At 41.8% G+C, this 23,440-nt stretch overlaps 1 protein-coding gene across 1 annotated transcript in view; it reads left to right on the top strand.

The window, feature by feature from the left end:
* The window catches only part of LOC126210499 (E3 ubiquitin-protein ligase UHRF1-like), a 162,485-nt gene that overhangs the window by 112,470 nt on the left and 26,575 nt on the right, over positions 1-23,440 (top strand). The window contains exons 8-10 of the mRNA XM_049939743.1: positions 5,154-5,368; positions 9,524-9,664; positions 14,955-15,111. Coding sequence (XP_049795700.1) covers positions 5,154-5,368; positions 9,524-9,664; positions 14,955-15,111 — 513 coding nt within the window. The remainder of the gene's footprint in view (positions 1-5,153; positions 5,369-9,523; positions 9,665-14,954; positions 15,112-23,440) is intronic.

Genomic DNA, 23,440 nt, shown 5'->3' with positions numbered 1-23,440 from the left:
TAATTCCACCATTGTGTGACTTTGGTATACAATGGGAAACATTCAGAACTCCGGCGTATGGGTACCGCATGCTCTGTGCCATGGATGGCTATATGTGTGCATCTCTGCTTGCTCGTCAGCAATCTTCTCATGAACACCACCATACATTCCTACCCTGCATTGTTACTGGTGACGAGAAATATTGTCTTTACGCTAACGTAAGGAAAAGAAAGGAACGGTTAAGTCCAAACAAAGCAGCAACTCCCCGTACAAAGACCCGTGCACATCCACAAAACGAAATGTTATGCATCTAGTAGAACAGTGACGGTGTGGTGTACTATGAATTGCTTCCCTCAGGTGTAACAATCACTGGTGACATTTATTTTCAATGACTGAGATGTCTCGCAGATGCAGCCGAAGAACAATGGCCAGGAACACTGTAGGAAGTGATACTATCCCATTGATGCCACTCCATGAAAACACTTCCCCACATTCTGACAGACTGGCAAAAAATATTATATAGTCTGGTTGGGAAATCATCCCACACCCGTCTATTCACCTGACCTTACGCCTTCAGAAGTTCTCACCTTTTCTGCTCTCTGTTGAATAACCTTCAAGGAGCTTCCTCTCCGATTGAAAATGCACTCCAAATGTGGCTTCATGAATTCTTTGCTCTTAAACCATGTGATTTCTCCGGTTGCAGAATTGAAAAGTTTCCCAGCATTGGCGGACTGTTGTAAATAGTGAAGGAGAGAATATACAGGGTGATTCAAAAAGAATACCACAACTTCAGGAATTCAAAACTCTGCAACGACAAAAGGCAGAGCTAAGCACTATCTGTCGGCGAATTAAGGGAGCTATAAAGTTTCATTTAGTTGTACATTTGTTCGCATGAGGCACTGTTGACTAGGCGTCAGCGTCAGTTGATGCTAAGATGGCGACCGCTCAACAGAAAGCTTTTTGTGTTATTGAGTACGGCAGAAGTGAATCGACGACAGTTGTTCAGCGTGCATTTCGAACGAAGTATGGTATTAAACCTCCTGATAAGTGGTGTATTAAGCGTTGGTATAAACAGTTTACAGAGAATGGGTGTTTGTGCAAAGGGAAAAGTTCTGGACGGCCGAGAATGAGTGATGAAAATGTAGCATGCATCCAGCAAGCATATGTTCGCAGCCCAGGAAAATCGACTCGCAGAGCTAGCAGAGAGCTGCAAATTCCACAATCAACTGTATGGAGAGTCCTACGAAAAAGGTTAGTTATGAAACCTTATCGTCTGAAATTGGTTCAAGCACTGTCTGCAGCTGATAAGATTAAAAGAATCGATTTCTGTGATTTTATCCTTGCTCAAATGGAAACAGCTGAATCTTTCATTTCAAAGATTGTGTTTAGTGATGAAGCAATTTTCCACACTAACGGGAAAGTCAACCATCACAATGTCTGTATATGGGGCACTGAGAATCCGCGGGAAACAACTCAGTATGAACGTGACTCGCCTAAGGTGAACGTTTTCTGTGCCATTTCAGCCAATAAAGTTTTTGGTCCCTTTTTCTTCGAAGGTGCTACTGTAACTGGACTACAGTATCTGGAGATGTTAGAGAATTGGCTGTTCCCTCAGCTCGAACAAGAAGCACAACAATTCATATTTCAGCAGGATGGAGCGCCACCACATTGGCACTTATCTGTCCGTAACTACCTGAACGTCAACTACCCGAGGCGATGGATCGGCCGCCAGGCAGCCCGTGACAGAGCACTTCATCACTGGCCTCCAAGAAGCCCTGATCTTACCCCCTGCGATTTTTTCTTATGGGGGCATGTTAAGGATATGGTGTTTCGGCCACCTCTCCCAGCCACCATTGATGATTTGAAACGAGAAATAACAGCAGCTATCCAAACTGTCACACCTGATATGCTACAGAGAGTGTGGAACGAGTTGGAGTATCGGGTTGATATTGCTCGTGTGTCTGGAGGGGGCCATATTGAACATCTCTGAACTTGTTTTTGAGTGAAAAAAAAACCTTTTTTAAATACTCTTTGTAATGATGTATAACAGAAGGTTATATTATGTTTCTTTCATTAAATACACATTTTTAAAGTTGTGGTATTCTTTTTGAATCACCCTGTATTATGATGACTAAAGTCTCTGTTATGTCTATCTGTTGTGTTTATTAAGCATATGGAAAAATGCTATTAACTTGTGCACCAATCCAATAATTCCCTCAGAATCACCTAACTTAATGTGATTAAATTTTGTTACTCTTAGTTTACTTTTGTTTGTGTTCATCTCATAACTTCTTTTAAAGAGAACAATGTGTCTACAATTGTGAATACAATTAGGCTTCATCTTCACAATTTATTAGCGAAATATGGAAATTTTTTGCTAGAACAGGACTTGAACTTAGCTTTTTTGCTTTACATGAGCTGTCACCTAAACCACTTCAGCTATCTGAGCACAACTCCCAGACAGGCCCAAACCTCCATACATCACCATGTGTCCACACCCTGCACTTGCACAGTTGATGTGTTTCCCACACATAGAGTTACCATCATTGTGATACAAACTAACATACAGTCCCTCCTTAAAATCTCAGACCCTTTACAAGAGCTAACACCGCAGTTCACAGAACTTTGTACCCCATTCAAACCACGCACTTCCACCTTTTACCTTCTTTCTAACATCCACAAACCCAATCACCTTTGACGTCCCATAGTAGCCGACTTCAGAGCACCCACTGAATGTATATCTACCTTAGTTGATCAACACCTGCAACCTGTACTACAAGGACTCTCCTCCTATATTAAAGACACCTACCACTTCCTAACTCATCTGAAATATGTGCCCGTTGCACTCCCATTACACACCTCGGTTGTCAATATTGATGGCACCTCACTCTGTACCAATGTTCCCCATGTACAACGTCTGTCCGCTGCTGAACATTACCTCAACCAGCACCCACCTGATTCCAAACCTACGACATCCTTCCTGCTCACCCTAATCAACTTTATACTTACGAACAACTTTTTTATCTTTGAGCAGCAAACTTACAAACACATCAGGGGTCAACCATGAGAACTAGAATAACTCCTTCCTATGCCAAATATTTCATGAGTCATTTGGAACGGTTTCCCTGGGATCCATAATCTTTCACCCACTGGTTTGTTGTAGATACATTGATGACATATTTGCCATGTGGAATCATGGTGAGGCTGACCTGTTAACATTTTTGGAATATCTAAATACATTCTTCCAATTAGATTCCATGTGGTCCTGTTCTGAATCTCGTGTCACTTTACCTGATGTTGACCACATCCTCACTGAGTGTCAGCTGCATACTTTCGTTTACAGTAAACATACTAACAAACAACAATACTTACTTTTTGACAGTTGCCATCCTTTCTTTATCAAATGTTCCCTTACTGTACAGCCTTGGCATTCAAGGCAAACGTAGTTCTTCAGATGTAGACTCTTTAGAGCAATACACCACCACTCTCACGTCAGCCTTCACTGGGTGTAATTACCCCATCAGCCTAGTTCAAAAGTGTATTTCCTGCTCATCACTTCTTATACTGGTACTGCTGACCCCTCCAAAAAAAAACTTCATAGCACACCACTTATAACTTAGTATTATCCTGGTCTTGAATGTACTAAACAGCTACTTTGAAAAGAACATGACTTCCTAAAATCATGCCCTGAAATGGGGTCCATTCTGTCTGACATTTTGCTCACCACACCTAGAAAAGCTTTTTGTGACTCCCCAATCTCCGCAGTATACTGGTCACACCTTTTGCTCCTTCTCCACCCATTTCCCTACCCATATGCACCATCCTACCCCCACCTATACCAGCCCTATAACTGGCAAAACATATACTATCAAAGGGAGAGCCGCCTGTGAAATGACATGTTGTGTACCACTTGTTTTGTCAACACTATTCAGCTTTCCACATTGGTGTGACTTCCACCAATTGTCGGTTAGGATGTACGGGCAAAGGCAGATGATGTATACAGGCACCACACAGTATCCTTTTGCAGAGCATGCTCTACAATGTGACAGTCATGACGTCAGTGTCTGTTTCACCAAACATGCTTCGGGATTTCCCCCCCCCCCCCCCTCAGTCCCCCCCTCCCCTCCTGTATCCATACCCTGTACCCCCTGCCCCCCACCCTGACACCAGTTTCTCAGAACTCTGCAGGTAGGAACTGGCATCACAGCATGTCATTGGTCCTTGTCATCCACCTGGACTAAACGTACATTAATTTCTTTTCAGCAGCTATTCCTTTTCTTCACTCCCTTTAGTTTTCTATGTCTTCAGTTTCTGATGTGTATTTTGCATCAGCCACCCTATTTCCCCTGTCTGTCACGTATAATGCAATTAGCTTTCCGCTTTTCTTAACTCTTGCTCGATGTTTTTTCAGTAATCTCTGTCATGCTTATTACCCTTATCTTCCACTTTTAAGCTCTGAGGTTCTCAAATCTCATCCAGTGCAGTTCCCCAACAATCAGTCCTTCCTTCTCATCTCATATCGTAAGTCTCCCCTGATTCAGTTGCAGAAAAATCACCGAGAACTCTGTCTCCATTTCCCTTTTTTCTTTTATCCCTCTTCCTTCCTCTTCAACCCTTGTGTCTGAAGAAGGAGCTACTGGCCCCGAAAGCTTGCACATTTCCGTAACTTCTGTGAGTTTCCTCCTGCTACTACTTGGTGAGTAGATATTTTATCCATCCAATCATACTACATTTTCAGAAATTGATTATTTTAATTGAAGACAGTGTTTGATGTATTTCTGTAACTTTGTCAGTTTTTCATCATATATTGCCTGTTTGGTTTTCAAACAGTTGAGTGCTCTCAATTTTTGGACGTGTCAGTTTTATTGTACCTCAGTTTTGTTTGTGGTTTAAAGTCAAATAGTTTTGTCCCACACTTACAACATACTCAGTATGTAGGGAATGATAACTATAGTAGTTCAGTTCCTTAAAACTACATAATCTATCCTTATATTCACACTCTTACTGGATGTGGACACTGACACTCGCGTGTCACATCGTGACACTGGTTTCCTCACTATCAGAGCCTGTGACATTTATTTGCAACTGTAGTGATAATTTCTGTGTATATTGGAATTATTTTTCGAACAGTTGTGGTGTTATTTTTACTAATTCTGTCACTAACTGCACTGAAGGCATCTGAAGCAGGAGTTCATAGGCCACCTGTGGGCGGAATGCACGGACGCGAGGACATTGGTGCCTTCAGCATCGTGCTGAGCGGAGGCTACGAAGACGATGAGGACTTCGGAGACTGGTTTTGGTACACGGGTGCCGGCGGTCGGGACCTCTCCGGCAACAGGCGTACGACTAATAGGCAGACGTGTGATCAGACGTTCACACATACTAACAAGTAAGTCTTACTTTTCTTACATGTCACTTTTGCTGTTTGTGAGACAATTCTCTGCATTTTAAAATTTTCGTGTGTGGCTTTCTTTTATTACCTATTCCCTCGTGGTCCTGTAAGAGCTTGTACAATCAAAGTAGTTTCTATTCGAGAAACTTCATTGGATGTCTACACAGCTGTACCTTAACAACCAATTTCCATTCATATTTATGACCATCTTCAGGTTATCTGTATCCACAGAAAATACTATTACAAAGAATGCTTTCATGTGTGCTACTGCTATGGCCGGAGGAGTACTTATATACTCTGCCAGCCACTGAAATTGCAACACGATGAAGACAGCATGCAACAAATGTCAAATTGGCACAGAGTGTACTACATGTTTGGATATGCAAATGATTAGCATTTTCAGTGCAACTGCACGAACTAGGGCAATGCCATCTACATTCTGTATTGTAATGAATTAAATGGTGCCTTTAACCTTGTGCTGCATCCCTGACAACGCCCCTGCAGCACGTGACCCCTGCCAACACAGCACCCGTGGCTGTGAGCTGCTTTCATGCTCCTACCTGCTTCCTCATGGAAGTGACAGTCCTCAGATGCTGACCATCCTTCGAGAATCTTCCAACTTCCATGTGATGGAATAATGTGGCAGGGCTACTTCTTCTGCTTAATCAGCTACCTGACAGCAGTATTTGTCCACCCTCTATCCTCCACCTCCCAATGGGGCCAGCCTGCCCCGTATTGGACTATGCCATTAGACGACAACGTGCCGATGACGTAGTAGAGCCGACACTGTCGATGGTTTGCCTGACTGCTCGGGCCCTTAGCACCCCTGCATTCTCGGGCACTAATGACCGTAGCAGTTTTGCGCCCTAAAACCATAAAAAAAACCACCCTGCATTCTCACTCCACCACAGGGCTACTTGCTGGGGCCCAGCCACTTTTCCACACTTCAGTGCTCGCATTAAGGTGCCCCAAGTCACTGAGGCCTGACACAGCCATCCATTCATCCATCCTCTGGTTCAGAGTTTGGGACACTGAGTCACCTGCCATAAATTGGTCGTCTTTGCTGGGACAACAGAAGCCACCACAGATGTCCGCCGGGCCTCACACATCGTCAGCACGCACTTACTACGTGTAACTGCTGACACGGATGACACTGCAAGGACAGCTATATCGGCACATGCTGCATGCTGCAACGGTTTATTTTCTGCTCTCTCCGAGGTTGCAGAGACCAACACCTGTGGTCAAGAAGACTGAATAGTTATAAATACACAGTCAAGTCACATAAATGCGACCATCTTGTATGTTTGACATCAGTATGCAATAAGCACTCACAGACAGCAGGTGGCCGCACTAGCAGTAGATGACACACAAAGTATATCTGGTGAGGGGGAGATGAGGAAAACAGTGCAGTTGTTGTCATAATGTGGAAACAGAGCAATTTATCTGGTGCCCAAAAGGGCACAATCACTAGCTATTTGGCCAAGGATGGGAGTATTTCTGAAACAGTCAAGTTTGTAAACTGTTTGCATTCCGCAGTGATTAAAGCATATCGTGCACGGCAAAAAGGTGCTATACGAAACTGGCTGTGAGGCAACTGCGGTTCACCGTGGGCCATAGATAATAGGGACGAATAACAACTGCGGAGGTGTGTACAGGCAAATAGATGTGCAACTGCTGAGCATCTCGTCATCCAAATGAACCAAGGGGCTACCGAGAGTATTTCCTCAATGACCGTTCTGCGAACATTGGTGCGTATGGGTCTCTGCAGGAGGCATCTAGTTCGTGCACCCTTTCTGACTGCTCCTCATTGGCAACAAAGGCTGGAGTTTTCACACCATTACTGCAACTGGATGTCCACCGAGTGGCGAAAGAAGGCCCTTCCAGATGAATGACTTTTTATGCTCCATCAGACAGATGGCCGTCGGCATGTACCGGGTGAAGTGTCAGAAAGCAAATTCCCTGCAAGACTCATTGGAAGAGTTCAGGCCAGAAGAGGAAGTGTGATGGTCTGGGAAATATTTTATGTGGCATTCCTTGAGTATTGTTGCCAATCTGGAAGACACTATGGGTCGACACAAATATACATCTCTTCTTGGGGAGCATGTACACCAACAGCTGCTAGCTACCCTAAAGCTTTATAATATTTTTAAAACTGTTATACAATCTTTCGTAAGTTAGCATCCATTTGGTCCAATGACTTTGATATATTTTTCTTGTGAAAGAATACTTTGCAGTTCGTCGATTTTTTTGGTTTTATCCTGACTTTGCAAATTGTTTCGGTAATCAGCAGTAGCAGTAGTAGTAGTAGTAGTAGTAGTAGTAGTAGTATAGTAATAATTGACAAAGTAACCAGTTGTATTAATTGACACAAAATATGCACGGCAGATTTCAAATAACAATATATATATATATCAATTTTTATATGGACATTTTTGTATAGGAATGTGGGTGTCATGTAAATAACATCAGCATTGTACATACAGATGTAAAAAAAAGGCTATTGTGTGAAAGATTTTATTGGATTGTTATGTTTATGAGTGCTGTGTATCGTGTCTTCAATAGGGAATCATTGGCTAGTTTCATTACACACTTCTGCACATCTCCACATCTTGCTCATGTAACAAAAGCTTGCGCCCACACACGTGCTCATCAATCAGACTGTGAAGGTGAAAATCACTTGGAGCTAGGTCAGTCAGTACTCCATCAGTTTGGGTTGTTTTCCCAGCCATATGAGAGCAGGCATTACCCCGATGCACAGTTACACTTTTTAAATCTTCCCTGTCCTTGTCTCGATTTTGGGCTTCAGTGCACGCAGTAGCTGTCATTATTCGCAATTAGACGTTTAGGAGAGTAACGAATCAGCAGTGGACCTTTCGTACCCCGAAACACAGTCAGCTGTCCTGAAGAAGCTTGCCTGCTGAGCCTTATTGCTGTAGGTGAAGGTGATGTTTCCTCATCACACTCTGCCGCCTGCCTTATGTTAACGTATCACTTCACAATAGTGATAAGTTTCTACCTGTACATGTACCAGTTTCTGGCAAATGATGATCATTATCTGCACATAGAAATTGTGTTAAGTGGGTAATAAATATGGATGTGCATTTGTGCAAAAATTTATTTATGTATGCATGAAATCAGAAAGCTGGATGCTACATTTCTATGAGACAGAGCAGCTTTGACTGGTGTTTTACAGCGATTTTGTCACTTGCTGGCTCAGTGGTTGTTCTGTGGAGGTGCGTCCCCAATGCTTCAGAGAATGCTTAAGCTTGTGACAATAGAAGGATGAGATGTCAAGAGCACAACAGAAGAGTCACTCTGTCTCCATCCCTCGAAGTGGGAAGACTGTTCAGTGTAATGAATGTTAATGTTTATCAACAGAAATGTGTTGAAAGAAGTGTTTCCTGTGGTAATATTCAGTTAATATTTTACAGTGTTTCATGAAAAAACTGTATCTCTTATTTTGTGGATTCGAGAGACAGTTTGGACTGAAGTTTTGAGACTCAAAATTTCAGTCCATGGAGATGAAGTCAGCAACAAGTATAAGCATAGTACATACATACGGCAAACCAAAAGGGGATCTCAGGTGGTCATATTATGGTTTCTGTACCCTTCTAACTACAAATTATGTGAGGCAAAACACAGGTAACACCTCACTTATGGTCTGAAGTGATGGACCCACCTCTCATCGATGGCTGTTATGCCAACAAGGAAGTCTTCATCTTCGTCTTGAAAACTCTGTAAATGTGATTCTCATTTTTCCAAACGTTCCTATTTCTTTGCTTGCATGTTTGTATGAACAGACATTACTGAAGAAAGACAGCCATCCGAAATAACTTTTAAATAAATTCGCTGAACGCAAATAATTTGGCTTCATTTGTGTTAGGTATAGATGTACCACATACAAGTGATGTGAAAATTCGTGCTGGATCAAGATTTGAACCTGGATTTCCCCACTTTCACAAGCAGTCACCTTAATCATTAGGCTATCCGTGCATGCCTCCTGTTTGTTTCTGAGAAACACATTTCCCAAAAGTTTACCTATGAGGTCTGTTTTGTTTAGGTGCTTGTCTATCACTCAAAGCCTCAAATATAGAGTGAGTGGCTACTTTTGTACCCTCTGTGGTTTGCATTACTTATAACTGTGTATTTCAGGGCTCTCGCACTTAATTGTAATACTGAACTGAGTGAAGAAGGAGGGAAAGCTGTCGACTGGCGAGCAGGGAAACCAGTACGTGTACTTCGAAGCTACAAGTTCAGGAAACGCTCCATATATGCTCCTGAGGAAGGCTTGCGGTAAGACATCTTCACATATTTATTTTAGCATTTTGTGTAGTTTGAGTTCTTTGGAACTGCTACTAAGTACTGTGCTATAGAGCATGTGTAATGATCAATTGAAGCCAATAACTTCTAACACTTCATCTTTCTTATAAAATTACTTGTGATATTCCGTTCTCTACGAATCCATCTCTTTGTGTTTCTATGTTCAGATTACTTTATACGCATATTTAGGATAGAATCCCCCTCTAATAAATATTAGAGCAGGCAGTTCTGAGATTTAGGGCACCAAAGATGATTTCAGTATATTTTCGTAGGTTATGTAAAAGTGGAATGTAGGGCTTGCTCCAAATGTTGTTGTTGTTGATGTTGTTTGTTTGTGTGTTAAACATTAGTATTTCACTAAATCTGTGACATGTACGACATGAAAATGATAGTAATCTGTACATCTTGTGAACTTCGACCACAATTGTAACCGATTGTCTAGAATACTGGCATAGTTATGAGAGACTGGGATTAGTATAATAGGTATTAAATGTGGGAGCAAGGCTGTGTACAAGACAACAAAGGGAACAATTCAAAACCATTAGAAAAAATTTGCGTGTTCCCCAAAATGTGATTATTCTAAGTGTGTAGTGGGACTGTATTATAAGGAAGTACCATAGCATTGTGCACATGCCTGTGCGACCACAGGCATAAGATAGAACGTAGACTGTCTGACTCTGGATCACGGGGTCCCGGGTTCAATTCCCGGCCGGATTGGGGATTTTCTCTGTCCAGGGACTGTGTGTTTGTGTTGTCCTCATCATTTCATCATCATAATCATCATCATCATCATCATCATTCGTGACAGTGGCTAAATTGACCTGTGCAAAAGAAATTGGGACTTTGTATGGGCGCTGATGACTGCACGGTTCAGTGCCCCACAAACCGAACATAGACTGTCTGACAAAAATAGTGAAGAACCCAGAAGGGAGGATGAAATGAAATAAAACTGCACAGGTTGAGAAGGTATGTGATTTTATTTTGTTGATTACAAACTCAATTAAAATATACAAAGAAATTACCAGTATGAAACCACTTTTTAGTATGACATTGCACCTCCTATGACCCGGATGGACGCACTGATTCAGTTGGAAAGGGTGTCGTGCTGCTTTTGTGTCCTCTCCTGAGGCAAGCTGGCCCACAACTGTCATAACTGGTCGTCCATATCATGAATATTGGCACTGGGGTATAGTTGAAATCCGAGCTGGACTCTCACGTTTTCTATTTGGGATAGATAAGAGGATCTTACCAGCTATGGGAGCACGCTCACATCATGGAGACAGTTCGTAGAGACATGTTTCCTATATGGATGAGCATTGTCCTGTTGAAAAATGGCACCATGATACTGTCACATGAGACATAACTCATCAGAACACAGGATACCCTTGTGTAAAGCTTTTGTGCCGTCAGAGTTCCTTTGGTCGTTGCATTACCACCTGTGAACTAAAGTAAACCACAATGCAGGCAGTAACAATGATGTGCTTCTCAAAAAACCTTGGAGAAATCTGAAATTTTCCCAGGTCGTCAGCATAGTTGCGGACGATGGCCGTCTGGAGTAGTGCGGAATCACGACTCGTCGCTGAATACAATGCGACACCGTCGATCACCGATCCGTGTTTCCTGGTCGTGACACCAGACGCAGCCGTTTGATGTGCGGTGTTAACGGCAGCTTATGCTTGGGACGACAGTTCCCTAGTCCCGCTGCTGCTGTTCATCTCCGGCCAGTGGTGTGTGTTGATATAGAATGTTGCAGGGATTCAGTCACTCGTTCTCAGAGGGCATATGCAGAGGTGAAGGTTTTACGATGTGTGGTACGCTTGGTGCACAATACGGTATTCCTGCCTTGTGGCAGTGAGACATGGTCGACCGAAAATTTGATCACAATTATGCCTGCCCTCACACTTTTATGCAGGCTGACATCGGTCCACTACTACATCTAAATGCCCCACACATCTGCATCTTCTGTTATTCGACCAGCTGGCCAAATGGAGACCTACAGTGAGGCCCCTTTCAGACTCTACCAGGTGCTGATAATGCTGTCTCATATGAGTACATGACATCTTTGTAGCCTTTCACAGTGATCACTCACAATATAATGCTGTTCGTGACCATTATACACCCTACCAGCCTGATAACAACACTAAACACGAACAACACTAATGTACTCCGTTGGCCCTTCTGTCTGTCTGAGAGAGAACTGCAGCTCTAATCATTTACGTACCTGCCGACGGCATCTGAAAGTACAAAATTACTTTGACATCTTACTCTTCGATGCTTCACTTGTTTTGTCTGGCAGTGTATAAAAAAAACTTAACAATGAAAAAGGGAGACACTGGACTCTCATTCTGGAGGGCCGCAATTCAAAACTTCAAACAGTCATCAGGAATTGGGTTTCCATATCTCCCTATATTAAGGTGAATACTATGATGATTAGTTTGCAAAGAATATTCCTCCTTAACCACCTCCAGTCTGAATTTGTGCTTTGTGTCAAAGTTGTCAGTAACTCACAGTACAAAAAGTAGCAGAAAACAGAGGCTGGCTTACGTACGGGAGACATGGGAAATTGCCTCTTGTGGAAAAATCATGAGGTGGAACAGTAAGGTTTAAAAATTTTTTGCTTGCATTGTTGCCTAAACACGCAATTTGTCTCTGTATAGACAAAGCAATATCTAAAAATTCCATAAATGAAGCAGGCAAAAGGAAATGTTTTTGAGCCAACACACTTTCTTCCATTACCAAATCAAAACCAACTCTTGTGTGTAGTGGAATTGTGCCATAACCCGTAGCCTAGTTAATAATATTATCAGATAATCAAATGTCACAGATTCTCTTGGAACACATTCACAGTAGTGCGAAGAAAGTGCGATCATTTGGCTCTAATTCTGCAACATCTTATGTCCCTCGCTAAGATAGGAGTCTGCCACTGCGCATTTCTCTGGCTGGAGCAAAGAAGTGTGATGATGGTGTTCTACACATGAATAGTACAGATAGTTTGACCTATAAGCCATCCCGCAGTGACAGCAGATTTTGTTTTCTCCATGTTTTCTTGGTCTGAAGTCATCCTGTACTGATCCAAGGACAGCCCTAATCTTAACAAGTGCCATGAATACACTTTTGACGTCATATATTCTTAAAATTCTTGAAATTTTCGAGGCTGTACTCACAACAAAAGGTAGAAAAGCATCAGGTTTATGATTATCCTCTGGTGATTTCACTGTCAGTCTGAACTGAACACTATCATCACATTCGTTTTCTCCAGCCAGAGTAATCCACAGTGGCAGAATACTGTATTAATGAGGGAAACAAGATGTTGTATAATGAGATGAAAAGATCGTTCCTGCTTCTGCAACTGGGAATGTGTTCATAAGGAATCTGTTGAGACTCAATTATCTTATAATATTATTAATGGGAATAAGGGTGTCCCTTTAAGTAAGACATTGAATCCAATTTGTCCAATATTAAAGAACAGTCTTCATTTCGACCAGAATATTCTTTTAATTAGTGTTCTGCCAGCAACATATCATTTTGTCTATTTCTACTAGATCACAGCGATGCTGCATGTGCGTGCTTGGTGTGCCAGCCGCGGTCTATAAAGGAACTGCTGATTCCGTTAGAAACTCAGTTCCGGTGAGATTTTGCATCAGCATACTTGCCTGAAGATGGCAGACAGTTGGTCCATTGAAATATCGTGTCGAGATGGCTACAATATCCGGCTGTGTACCTGAGAAATGCGTCCTCAGTCATTATGTCGGAAAGTCTACATAATCAATAACATCTTAGTTTCAAAATATTCATCTAGGCAGTATTTTTATATGTCTCACAAGCTGCTTATGATGTTACAAGTAAGGAGTAGAACTCATTAACACTCCAAGATCAATACTATACTTCAGGTGGTAGCCAGCTAAAAACTTCGCACGGAACAGTCGCTCGATCTCTGACTCTCCAACTGAAGAGTGTAATTTCATATGCATTACTTGCAAAAAGTATACTTATTGAAAATGGTGTCTTGGGTGAGATATGTTGTGGAATCTGAGCAGTGAGTGGTGAGGGTTTGCAGCTAACTGATTGATTCATTGATTGCCTCAATGGCGTGTCCAGCTGCTGCCGTCCCAAAGGTGCAGTCCATTGGCCCTTCAGGTTGCCACAGTAAATGGCCCAGGCTACAAATTTATTGTTGGCTCCAGAAGAGTAGTACTTGCATAAAAATTACAAAGAAATACAAACACAAAAAGAAAATAAGATGAAATCGTAAACAGAAAGAAGTAAAATCCTGAGTAAAAATTAGCTTTTAAGCTGCTTATAAAGTAACTGTCAGCGAGACTCGTCATGTCAGTTCTTGCCCTCATGGATGACTTGTTACATCTAGATACAGTGCATACCTACTTCTAGTCATTCCTTTGCTGTGCCACTTGCGTATATAGTGAGGGGAAAAATATCTGTATGAGCCCTAATTTCTTGCATCTTAGCTTTGTGGTCCTTATGCGAAATGGACATTGGCAACAGTAGAATCATTGTGTAGTTGGTTTCAAATGCCAGTTCTATAAATTTACAAAATATTGCCTTGTGAAAAGCGCATTGTCTTCTTTCCAGGAATTCCCATTTGAGTTGACTAAAAGCATCTCCGTAATACTTGCGTGCTTATCAAACCTACTGGTAACAAATCTAGCAGCATGCCTTTGAATTGCTTTTATGTCTTCATTTAATTCGACCTACTGAGGATCCCAAATACTCAAACAATGCCCACAAATGGGTTGCACTAGCAATCTGTACACTGTCTCCTTTATGGATGTGTTACACTTCCCCAAAATTCTTCCAATAAAACGACGTCGAGTGTATGCCTTTCCTACTACCAACTTGATGTGCTCGTCCAGTTTCATATATCTTTTTGCTTCTTTATGCCTAGATATTTAATGGATGTGACTGTTTCAGAAAGCTCCTACTAATGCTGTATTCGAACTGTGCACGATTGTTTTCCCTACTCGTCCACATTAACTTATATTTTTACAAAAGTGACACTTTGGGTATCGGTTCAACTGTACTTTGCACAGTCAAGAACAATAGTTGAGGAATCTTTTCATCGTATCACTGCCGGTTGTTTTCTATGGTGACAACAGTTGCCAATTTGTGACTTCCTGTTGTCTTTCTGACCACACTACATACAGGAGATAAACCCCCCCCCCCCTTTTTCACTTCTTCCTCTGTGTTATTGTCAGTTAATTATTGAGATCGTTTTTTTCTTACCTCTAATGGTGTTGTGTTTCAGATACGATGGCATATACAAAGTCGTCGAATATCTCCCACATAGAGGATGTTCTGGATTTATTGTCTGGCGATACTTACTGCGTCGAGATGATCCCACACCCGCCCCGTGGACAGAGGAAGGAAAGAGGTTAATAGAGTCTCTCGGCCTTCAAATTGAGGTCAGTAAATACAATTGGCTCTGAGCTGAATCAGTTCCAGTGACTTTACCATTTATCCTATTCATTTGTTTCTTCATTATAATTTTGAGAGAGCAGTCTTATCATGTCAACCCCAAACTAACAGGTGTCTCAGAAAGAATGCAACTTTGGAGTGCACAATAACATACAAATTGAAGAAATCAAGTAATTTACATATTACTGCAGTGTATGCTACCTGTGGTTATGTGTGAAGTATGATACTACTCAAATGACCATGACGACTCTGCAGTCACACATTCGTTTGATTGATCAAGTTCTCCATAATGTTTTGGCATACTTGCATCTCTAGTTCTGATATTACATGCTGCATCTCGCCGTTGAGCTGTGGAAGGGATCCTCATTTGTTGGTGTACACATGAAATTTCAAGTACAACCACAGAAGTAAATCACACGTTGTCAACTCAGAAGAGCTGAGGAATCACCCAGCCAAGGAACCTCTCATAACAAGTCCTTTGTTGTAATTGAGGTGTGACAGGCTGCCCAACTTTTTGAAACCAAACTACTTCAGCTCTCACATAGTCAGAGATCAGACCAGAAAAGCTTTAACATTTTACGGTAGCATTCACCATCCACTGTTAATGCATGTCCAGTGCCATCTTAAAAGACGTATGGTCCAATTGCACCATCAGCCCAATTGCCACACCACACAGTCACTTCTACAAGTAACGACATCTCCATAATTACTTGAATGTTTTCTGTGTCCCAAAGCCTGCAATTGTGTTTGTTCATGAACCTATTCAACTCGAATGTGTGCTTCATCAGTAATTGTTATTTTCTGGATGAAATTTTTGTCCATTATTCATTTTGGAAACACCTAATGGACAAATGCTCGGTGCTTTACATGATTGTTTGGATTCAATTCATGTATCAGTTGGATTTTATAGGTCCAAAGGTGCAGATTTTCTTCAGTATTTGTTGCATGCTGGTTCTGCAAATATATAATTTTTTTGAATTTTGTTGTATAGAGTTCACTAGACTAACAGCAACATTATCACTCCCGACAGTGACATTTTACACTTAACAACTAACACGAGCACGCCCAAGTGTTTAATGTCCACAAACAAACCACTTTTTTCAAATTTAACAATCAGTCTCATCACAGACAACTTACTCAATAAATTACGTTGACCAAACATTCTACAGAGTTTGTGAACACGTTCTGTGCAATGTTCACTGTAAGTAGAGCCCGCATTTTTTTCCCCCCAACATGTGAAATATATTGGTATTTATTTAAGGAAAATAGTAGAAGTATGTACAAAAAATGTAATATCATGAAAGTATTTTGTTTAATATTTAACATAAACTGTAATTTCAACTGAAATCAAATTCTCAATTACACTATGCACTCAAAATACCAGTAACATGAAAAATACATTAAGAAGGTACATTTTACATTACTTAATCTTTTATTTTGAAAATCTGCACTGTGCTATTAAAATAAAGTTACATTCAATCACATAACTTTACTAGAACGTCTATCTACATTGAAATTACTGAGTTACTCTACCTTACCACTCATTCTGAAGTGCAATGAACAGCCAGGTACTTCTCCATATTCTCTGACAACCACATAGAAATGTTTTGCAGGAGGAAAATGATCCTTGCATATTACAGGACAATGTTGCAAATTTTAAGATATTAAATATTCCTGAAGAGATGTGCATTAGAGTGCCTTCATCTCCGCCACTGAGGATATTTCAAATAGTAGTAAAAGTCGAGTAGCGTGGAGACCTTGCCAAAGTAGCATCAAACTTATTTTTCTTTGCCCAATATCATCTCTAATGTCAGCCCACATTTGACAGTGTTAACAGTTCCTAAAAATACAATGTAATTGTTTAGACAGAAAATCTACTCACCAAGCAGCAGCAGGAGAACACACATAAAAAGGCATAATATACACAAGGGTTGAAGGGGAAGGAAGAGGGCTGAAGGAAAAGGGCTGGTGATGTTTAGGAAAAGCGATATAGTTCAGAAAAGTCACCCAGAACCTGGGTCAGGGGTGACTTACTGGGTGGGATGAGAAGGAAAGGCTGTCCTGTAAGTCTCCTCTGACCCAGAGTTCTAGGTGACTTTTCAGAACTATACTCCTTTTCCTAAATCTCACCAGTCCTTTTTCTTCACACCTCCTTCCTTCCTGTCCGCAGCTCGTGGCCTAGTGGCTAGCATTGCTGCCTCTGGATCATGGGGTCCCAGGTTTGATTGCTAGCTGAGTTGGGGATTTTCTTTGTCTGGGCGTTTGTGTTGTTGTTGTCGTCGTCGTCGTCCTCCTCCTCTTCCTCCTCCTCCTCCTCCTCATCATCATCATCATTATCATCATCATTCGTGACAGTGGCTATATTGGTCTGTGAAAAAATTGGGACTTGGTACGGCTGCTTATGACCACACAGATGAGCGGCCCACAAACCAGTCATCATCATCATCCTTCCTCTTCAACCCTTCCATCAGAAGAAAGAGCCACTGGCTCTGAAAGCTTGTATACATCATACTTCTTTTAATGTGCTGCTGCTTGGTGAGTAGATTTTTTTTATGTACCCCATTACATTATATTTTCATAAATTGATTATTTTTGTTCACATGTTAACAATTTGTAATGATTTCTGCAGAGGCAACTGACAAATTCTTATTCTTTAACACTTCTGGCAAATAAGTCGAAGTTGCTGTGGATGTATGCCAGAGAATTTTCAATTTTAGATTCAGTGGAAGCATTTTATGCTTTTTGTACTGATACTGGAGACACTTTTCGAAATTGATTAATCACAGATTTAATGGCTCGAAAAATGTTCATTATAAAATCTGACAGCTACAATCCAGGTGCTGCATCTCATTAGGACAGGCCCAGCTGGCAACACTAGGTTCAGCAGCAGTTCTCTAGAAAGTGACACGAGGTGCACCTTTCAGAGACACCTTGTTATATGAAATTATTTTATTTAGTTTGGGTTAGCTGCTGCACACTTCTTTGGAAATACGTTGCAGCGCACAGAGCAAACAAGTGAAGGGCGTTAAATGTGGATGGAATATGCAGAGGGCAGTTGCTGCTTTTGGCATTTATGCTTCAGCATCCAAATACATAATAGGAACGTCTCTGCTTGAATTCTCTCAGGCCACAGCAATTGAAGACTGTCTGGCATTTACAAAATGAGCTACTGTTGAATGAGTCATGCGTCCCAGTCCTTTACAAGAATCAGTAATGGCTTTGAGGGTTTTTCTCTGTTCAGATTGCAACAGTGGGATTGCCAGTCGAATGTCCACATACTTCCTTTGTTTTGTCAATGGCTGTCCACCTGTGGTGGTTACTTGTATAATGTCTGCCCCCTAAGCCTAGCGCTCAGTGTGTCCGACAGCCATACAGCGAGCCCGGATTTGATTCCCAGCCAGGTCGGAGATTTTCTCCTCTCGGGGACTGCGTGTTGCATTGTCTTCCTCATCATTTTATTGTCATTGAACCGTGAGTCACACAATGTTGTGTCAACTGAAAAGACTTGTAACTCAGCAGCTGAACTGCCGCAGGTGGGGTCTCCCGACCACCTACGCCATACGATCATTTTATTTTCACCTGTATACTGCCGCACACTGTTCAGAGCCCACCAATAAGAAAAATCGTATTAATTTTTCCTTAATGTGGACTTATCAGAAATCTGTTGCCCACACCACTTTTGTAGAAACGTGCAATATTCAGGCAAATGAAGTTTGCACCACAAAATGTTCTCAGCCACCCTGGAAGAGTACATATAATAGAAAAATTCACTTGTTGAATTCTGGAATATTTTGCATCTGTGTCAATAACATTTTCATCCCAGAAAATTGCACTGCTTTTTGTTTTTGGTGTGCTCATCAATACAAACAAACTGAGGTGACAAGAGTCACGGGATAGCAATATGCGCATATACAGATGGTGCTAGTATCACCTAAACAAGATAGAAAAGTGCAATGCATTAGCGGAGCTGTGGTTTGTACTTAAGTGATACACGTTAAGAGGTTTTTGACATGATAATGGCTGCAGGAATTAACAGACTTGGATGTGGAATGATAGCTTGAGCTAGTTGCATGGAACATTCCATTTTGGAAATCATTAAGAAATTAAAGATTCTGAGAATATCCACAGTATCGAGAGTGAGCCCATAATACCAGATTTCAGGCATTACCTCTGACCACGGATAATGCATTCGCCAGCGGCCGCCACTTAATGGCCAAGAGCAGTGGCTTTTGTGAAGACTTTTCAGTGATAACAGACAACTTTCCCTCCACGCAATAACCACAGAAATCTGTGGGACGTACAACGAACATAGAACGTATCTGTTAGGAAAGTGCAGTGAAATTGGGCATTAATGAGCTGCGACAGCAGACAGCTGACATGGTAAGTTTACTAATAGCATAACTTTGTCTGCAGCACCTCTCTGGGCTTGTGACGATATTGGTCGGACTCTAGACAACTGGAAAATGGTGGCCTGGTCAGATGAATCCCAATTTCAGTTGGTAAGAGCTGATGGTAGGGTTCAAGTATTGTGCACGCCCCATGAATCTGTGGACCGAAGTTGTCAACGAGGCACTTTGCAAGTTGTTGGTGGCTCCATAATGGTACGGGCCATGTCTACACAGAATGGACTGGGTCCTCTGGTCTAACTGAACCAATACTATGCAAGTTGTTGTTGGCTCCATAATAGTACGGGCCATGTCTACACGGAGTGGACTGGGTTCTCTGGTCTAACCGAACCAATACTGTGCAAGTTGTTGTTGGCTCCATAATGGTACGGGCCATGTCTACACAGAATGGACTGGGTCCTCTGGTCTAACTGAACCAATGCTGTGCAAGTTGTTGTTGGCTCCATAATAGTACGGGCCATGTCTACACGGAGTGGACTGGGTTCTCTGGTCTAACTGAACCAATACTGTGCAAGTTGTTGTTGGCTCCATAATGGTACGGGCCATGTCTACACAGAATGGACTGGGTCCTCTGGTCTAACTGAACCAATGCTGTGCAAGTTGTTGTTGGCTCCATAATAGTACGGGCCATGTCTACACGGAGTGGACTGGGTTCTCTGGTCTAACTGAACCAATACTGTGCAAGTTGTTGTTGGCTCCATAATGGTACGGGCCATGTCTACACAGAATGGACTGGGTCCTCTGGTCTAACTGAACCAATACTATGCAAGTTGTTGTTGGCTCCATAATAGTACGGGCCATGTCTACACGGAGTGGACTGGGTTCTCTGGTCTAACTGAACCAATACTGTGCAAGTTGTTGTTGGCTCCATAATAGTACGGGCCATGTCTACACGGAGTGGACTGGGTCCTCTGGTCTAACTGAACCAATGCTGTGCAAGTTGTTGTTGGCTCCATAATAGTACGGGCCATGTCTACACGGAGTGGACTGGGTTCTCTGGTCTAACTGAACCAATACTGTGCAAGTTGTTGTTGGCTCCATAATGGTACGGGCCATGTCTACACAGAATGGACTGGGTCCTCTGGTCTAACTGAACCAATACTATGCAAGTTGTTGTTGGCTCCATAATAGTACGGGCCATGTCTACACGGAGTGGACTGGGTTCTCTGGTCTAACCGAACCAATACTGTGCAAGTTGTTGTTGGCTCCATAATAGTACGGGCCATGTCTACACGGAGTGGACTGGGTTCTCTGGTCTAACTGAACCAATACTGTGCAAGTTGTTGTTGGCTCCATAATGGTACGGGCCATGTCTACACAGAATGGACTGGGTCCTCTGGTCTAACTGAACCAATGCTGTGCAAGTTGTTGTTGGCTCCATAATAGTACGGGCCATGTCTACACGGAGTGGACTGGGTTCTCTGGTCTAACTGAACCAATACTGTGCAAGTTGTTGTTGGCTCCATAATGGTACGGGCCATGTCTACACAGAATGGACTGGGTCCTCTGGTCTAACTGAACCAATGCTGTGCAAGTTGTTGTTGGCTCCATAATAGTACGGGCCATGTCTACACGGAGTGGACTGGGTTCTCTGGTCTAACTGAACCAATACTGTGCAAGTTGTTGTTGGCTCCATAATGGTACGGGCCATGTCTACACAGAATGGACTGGGTCCTCTGGTCTAACTGAACCAATACTATGCAAGTTGTTGTTGGCTCCATAATAGTACGGGCCATGTCTACACGGAGTGGACTGGGTTCTCTGGTCTAACTGAACCAATACTGTGCAAGTTGTTGTTGGCTCCATAATAGTACGGGCCATGTCTACACGGAGTGGACTGGGTTCTCTGGTCTAACCGAACCAATCATTGACTGGAAATGGGTATGTCCAGCTACTTGGAGACCATTTGCAGCCAACAATGATGGAATTTTTAGTTGACAGTACACCATATCACCAGGCCACATTTGTTTGTGATGGTTTGAAGAACGTTTGGACAATTTGAGCTAATGATTTGGCCACCCAGACTGTCGTGCATGAATCCTGTCGAACATTTGTGGGCCATAAATGAGAGGTCAGTTTGTGCATAAAATCCTACAACAGCAACACTTCCGCAGTTACGGATGGTTATAGAAGCAGCGTGGCTCAGTATTCCTGCAGGGGATTTCCAATGGCTTTGAGTCCGTGCCACCTTGAGTTGCTGCCCTATGCTGAGCAAAAAGAGCACCAACATGATAGTGGGAAGTATCACATGACTTTTGTCACCTCAGTGTGGGCCATCTGCTGTGTTTATTGCATGCCCAGTGTGGAGCAATGACACCACCAGTAGCGAAAGGACCACCCATCATAACGCAAGATCTTAGTTTAGATAAAAACATTGATGCAGCAGGGAGCAACAATAACACAAACACTTGTGAAGTCTGGACATGGGTGTGAGTGTTATTCTTAGCATAAGTTAGTTTAAATAGTAAGTCTAGGGACCACTGACCTCAGTAGTTTGGTCCGTTAGGAATTCACGCACATTTCAGTATTTGAACTTGTGAATTCTTTAGTAATATTTGGCATTCTTTTATTGGTACACACACACTGTGGTTGAGAATCAGTGGCAGTTGCTAGTAGTTGGAAACATTTCGGGCCAAAAGTCTTTTGTATGCCCCGCTTTCAGTCCTGAAAGCACTTGAAGCCCTGTAATGCACATAATAATGGATTTAACAGTGATACATACAATATTGTTATTGTAACTGCTTTGCTTTTGGGAACTAAAATCCTCTATCGTAAGAAAATAGTCAGAAACATGTCCTTAATGATCCAGCTCAAAGTGCAATTAAGCACAGTTCATTCCATTAGGACTGACTGTTACGGTAGATTAGATTCAGATATTTTTCAGGGGAGAGGCTTTGAAAAAGGGTGAAAAAGCAATAACTTGTAATTTTATGTAGCATAAAGTTAAAAAAAATGTAATTATAGTGAAATGTTTAAAAAAATATGTAATGGTAAATTGAAATATATCGTAGTTGATGACACAATTCATAAACATTTACATTTTTCACATGCACAGGAGTGAAGGAAGAAAATACATAATTACATAAAAATCTAGCTTCTAGTAATAAATTTTGACTATGATAACACACTGTTCTGTAGTAATGAAGCACTCCATTACTTACCACACAGAAACAGATGAAAAATTTACCAAAAATCAGAAGTTGTGGGTATTTCAAAAGTTTCATTTTTTATGGGATACTTTTCATATTTAATTCCTAGTACACAGGCTACCTTTGTTAAAACACCTTTAATATTTAAAGGCAATTTACAGTTAATGTATCATTTTACAAGCACAAAATAAAATATCAGTAATAAGATTCTGGGTCCACTATATGGTCAGTAGCAACTTTCCTTTTCATAATATTGTTACATTCTGGAATTTTCATTGTTTGACGTCAGTAGTGTGCGTGTGTTGATGGCTGATGATCCCTTCAGTGCCGGTGCACCCTAAGCTGGAACTCTTACTGGAATTGGCTAGATACTGTGAGTAACGAAGCTAACGATCAGGGGCACTATGTCTGTAGTTTGTGGTGTAAGTTGAGAGTAGTTTGGGTTTGATGGGAGGTGTGATAGGGTAGTCTGTGCGGGTGAAGTGACTACATTGTCTGGATGGTGTAGTGGTGAGCACAAGTGCCTAATAAGCAAGAGATCCAGATTTGAATCCTGGTCTTGCATAAATTTTCAATTTGCCTCATAGATATAAATCAATGCACATAGGCAGCTAATGTATTTAATTCTTTTTGTCTTGCTCAGTAGTCAGTATTTTTTCATTTGCTGTTTCCTCCTCAAAGCATTTTACTTTGTAATTCACTTCCCATTCAATAAGCTGATGTTCTATGGAATTTACAACACAGCTGACAGATGTCTCATA

Source organism: Schistocerca nitens, chromosome 10, assembly GCF_023898315.1.
Source record: "Schistocerca nitens isolate TAMUIC-IGC-003100 chromosome 10, iqSchNite1.1, whole genome shotgun sequence".
NCBI lineage: Eukaryota > Metazoa > Arthropoda > Insecta > Orthoptera > Acrididae > Schistocerca > Schistocerca nitens.
The sequence above is the reverse complement of the archived record's forward strand: the minus strand, read 5'-3'. Positions and strand labels throughout refer to the sequence as shown.